General features: G+C 48.1%; 1 protein-coding gene across 1 annotated transcript; it reads left to right on the top strand.

Annotated features, from left to right (window-relative positions):
* The first annotated feature begins 798 nt into the window (after positions 1 to 798).
* LOC133825057 (uncharacterized) lies at positions 799 to 2,163 on the top strand. The gene is made up of 4 exons (XM_062258053.1): positions 799 to 829; positions 923 to 1,401; positions 1,485 to 1,800; positions 2,156 to 2,163. The coding sequence occupies exons 1-4, from the start codon at positions 799 to 801 to the stop codon at positions 2,161 to 2,163; spliced, it is 834 nt and encodes a 277-aa protein (XP_062114037.1).
* The last annotated feature ends 1,532 nt before the right edge of the window (positions 2,164 to 3,695 follow it).

The raw sequence follows: 3,695 nt of genomic DNA on the forward strand, positions 1-3,695 counted from the left end.
TTCTGTCTTTTTGCATGTATACTTACTGGAGCATCATCATGCGGCCATTTTCGCGAGGATGGCCAGATCCGTGACCCTTGGGGGTCAATATGATACCCTGGCGGGGCTCCCGCCCAGTGAAAAGGACTACCGCCAACTCGTGTCTAATGACACGATATTGGCATGTAAGTTAATCTCCGCAGGCCAAACTCTGGTCTTGAGGAGGACGCGAGCGAATCATCCAGCAGCCCGCATATTGGCGCCTATTCCCGAGGGCGATACCGTAGCTGACGGTGGCGACGAGCAGGAAGAGGAGGCCAAGGTGTCGCTCGTGCGGAAGAGACGACCTCCGGAGGCTGCTCGGGACCCCGATTTGGACCGAGCTTAGTTAGGGGCAGCAGTCGGCCCCTCCAGCCAAGGTAATCCATACCTATTTCGGGACCTAGATAGGGCAGCCGCAGACCTTAGGCAAGTTAGGTTTAACCCAAACCAGCTCATGCATCGCCACCAAAACAACCCAGACCGTAGCATAACCTTGCTCCAATGCGTAGATCAATTAGTACTGCGTCGTGACATGGGCGTTCCTAGGGGTACCATAGTAGTAGACAACACTTTGTCTTTTAGGTCGGCCTTTTTTTAGGAGTATGGGACCAACCTTAGGTCGTGGCCCTCCCTTCTCGAGGGTATAGTCAATCCTGGACTTAGGCAATACGTGGAGGAATCCAGTCCCGAGGTAGAGCCTGACCCGGAACCTCCCCTAATCCAGAAGTGGTTGATTTAGACTTTCCTTCCCCTGTAGCAGCTCTAAGGCCGGAGGTCATGGAAATAGACTCTTCCTCTAATTCAGAGGGTAGGATTTTTGCTACTTCGTATGTATTTATTATTTTATTTTTTTTTTAAGAACGTATATGCATTCTTAACGCATTTCCCATTCTTTTTTCAGGCGAGGAGATGGCACAGAGAGGGGAACCTGACATCTGCTCGATGTTCCAAGAAGGGAGATCCAGCGAGGGTCCCCTTGTCAAGAGGCTTCGGCTTACTTCAAAGAAAATGTCTCCCCCGGCTGAGCCTGCCTCCCAATCCCCGGCTAAGGAGAAAGGCTCGGGCTCAGCAGCTCCTCCCGCCGCAGCCCCGGAGAAAAGATGTCCGATTGCGCTCCTTCCTTGCTTTCCTCCACCTCCTGCTCGGGAACCGGTAGCACCGATAGGTCCCCAAGCTCCAGTGGTCCCTGTCGCCACTATTCGCATCCCCGTCAACCCCCAGGATCTGGAGCTGATTCCAGATACCTTTCGGGGGACCATCTACAAGACGGCGAACTACTCGATGGAGCATTTTTACAAGGCCAAGCCCAATGACCTGAGGGCGATTGAGGAGAAGATCCCGGAGAATGTCATGGAGTCTGCCTTGGGGATTAACCTCACAGTAAGCATTTTCCCTGACCTTACTTGTATTATATGTATCTTATTTTTCTGGTGTGTGCCTAACTGTTTCTTTGCTTTTTGTAGGCGGTCTTGGCTCAACACCACAGAATATCTCGGGCCAGGGCTAGGAATGAAGAACTCAAGGCCGAGCTGACTGCGGCCCAAGCTGCTATCGCCGCCTCTCAACAGAGCAAACAGAGCGCCAAGGCTGCTTTGGCAGTGGCCCATGCAAGTGAACAGACAGCGAAGGCTGCCTTAACCACTACCCGAGAAGGCAAGCACGCGGCAAAGGCGGCCTTGGTGGCCCTTCAGGCCAAGCTCGAGGGGGCCAAGGCAAAACTGCTGGAGGTCGAGGCAGCCATTCTAGAGGAGAAGAAGGCATCGACGTCCTCCATGGAGAGTATGTTGACCACTGCTGGGCCTTCAACCAGGACGGCAACTTCTCCTTCATGGCCTCCGACGCATGGGGGCACTACCTCGAGAAGTTCAAAGTTCGGCTGCAACAGGAGCTGCAGGTGCCGACTAACACCGGGGAGACTTCTGCTGTGGGCAAGCAGGAGACTAAGGAGATGATGTCCTCAGAGTGGCCTGGGGGAGCCTATAATTTTTTGTATTTTTACTTTTATTTACTTTTGTTTGTAAATACTAAGCACGAGGTTATTCTCCTCGAGACAATTTATATATATTAATTTTAGTTATTTCAAGTTTTACTTGTTCTTCAATCTTTTTCTCATATTTTATGATGTGTTCGGTAGAAACTTAGTTCGCGTTAGTTTTATCGACACCTCGTGTTTTTTTAGAAAAAACATGGGTTAATCAATTTAACCAACTTCTAAGTTTTGGAATCTAGTCGTGTCCAGGATACTTAATTTTAAAAACTTAGTTCACATTAGTTTTATCGACACCTCATATTTTTTTAGAAAAAACACTGGTTAATCAATTTAACCAACTTCTATGTTTTGGAACCTGGTTGTGTCCAGGATACTTAACTTTAAAAAGTTAGTTCACGTTAGTTTTATCGACACCTCGTGTTTTTTAGAAAAAAACACTGGTTAATCAATTTAACCAACTTCTAAGTTTTGGAACCTGGTCGTGTCCAGGATACTTAATTTTAAAAACTTAGTTCGTGTTAGTTTTATCGACACCTCGTGTTTTTTTTAGAAAAAACACTAGTTAATCAATTTAACTTCTAAGTTTTGGAACCTGGTCGGGTGATCTGCCCCCCCCCCCCCCCCCCAAGTAACCAGAAAGTGGACTTGCTTGGTTACTTGAACTAATCATACAAACAAAATCGTACGTAGACATAAATGAAACCATAAACCATTTTTTTTTTATAGTTAATTGGCTTTTATATGCAAGCCTTACATACAGGAGTGATTTGATCACTGATAATATTTTCTCAAATGCACAGCATTCCAGGTCCGTGGCAGCATTTCTCCATTAAGCCGGGCCAATTTGAAAGTGCCTTCCTGTACGATTTCGATGATCTGATAGGGCCCTTCCCAGCTCGGGCCTAAGGCACCATCTTTGGGGTCCTTGCCCACCAGAAACACCCTTCGGAGTACCAGGTCTCCTAATCCAAAGGCACGCCTCTTAACCTTTGAATTAAAATACCGAGTGATCTTTTGCTGATAATGCGCGAGCCGTAGTTGTGAATCTTCTCGCTTTTCATCAATCAGGTCGAGGGATGCACTGAGCAGTTTGTCATTCTGCTCCTGGCTGAAGGCCTGGACCCTATGCGAGGCTATCTTTTTTTCAACAGGAAGGACGACCTCACTCCCCAAAGTTAGGGAAAAAGGGGTGTGCCCCATCGAAGTTCGGTGCGAGGTCTGGTACGCCCACAGCACCTACGGGAGCTGCTCAGGCCAAACTCCCTTGGCCTCATCCAGCTTCTTTTTAAGGCTTTCCTTGAGCGTCTTGTTCACAGCCTCGACCTACCCATTAGCCTGGGGGTAGGCCACTGAGGAAAAACTCTTAATTATACCGTGTCTTTTGCAAAATTCAGTGAAGAGGTCGCTATCGAACTGGGTTCCATTGTCTGACACGATCTTCCTTAGCAGCCCGAACTGGCAAACAATATTTTTAACCACAAAATTGAGGACTCTCTTTGACGTTATTTTTGCCAGGGGCTCTTCTTCTACCCACTTCGTGAAGTAGTCAATGGCTACTAATACATAGTGAACTCCTCCTTTTCCCGTGGGTAGGGCTCCAACTAAGTGAATCCCCCAGACCGCAAACGGCCACGGGGACGAGATCATCTTCAGCTCGACTGGTGGAGTTGGCACTTGTCACACT

The sequence above is a fragment of the Humulus lupulus genome, chromosome 3 (genome assembly GCF_963169125.1).
Source record: "Humulus lupulus chromosome 3, drHumLupu1.1, whole genome shotgun sequence".
NCBI lineage: Eukaryota > Viridiplantae > Streptophyta > Magnoliopsida > Rosales > Cannabaceae > Humulus > Humulus lupulus.

Bases quoted from the DNA above. Each gene is read 5' to 3' on its own strand.
- LOC133825057 (XM_062258053.1), top strand. From the start codon at position 799: ATGGAAATAGACTCTTCCTCTAATTCAGAGG. The intron at 830-922 runs GTAGGATTTTTG...TTCTTTTTTCAG, and splicing joins CTCTTCCTCTAATTCAGAGG to GCGAGGAGATGGCACAGAGA. The intron at 1,402-1,484 runs GTAAGCATTTTC...TGCTTTTTGTAG, and splicing joins CCTTGGGGATTAACCTCACA to GCGGTCTTGGCTCAACACCA.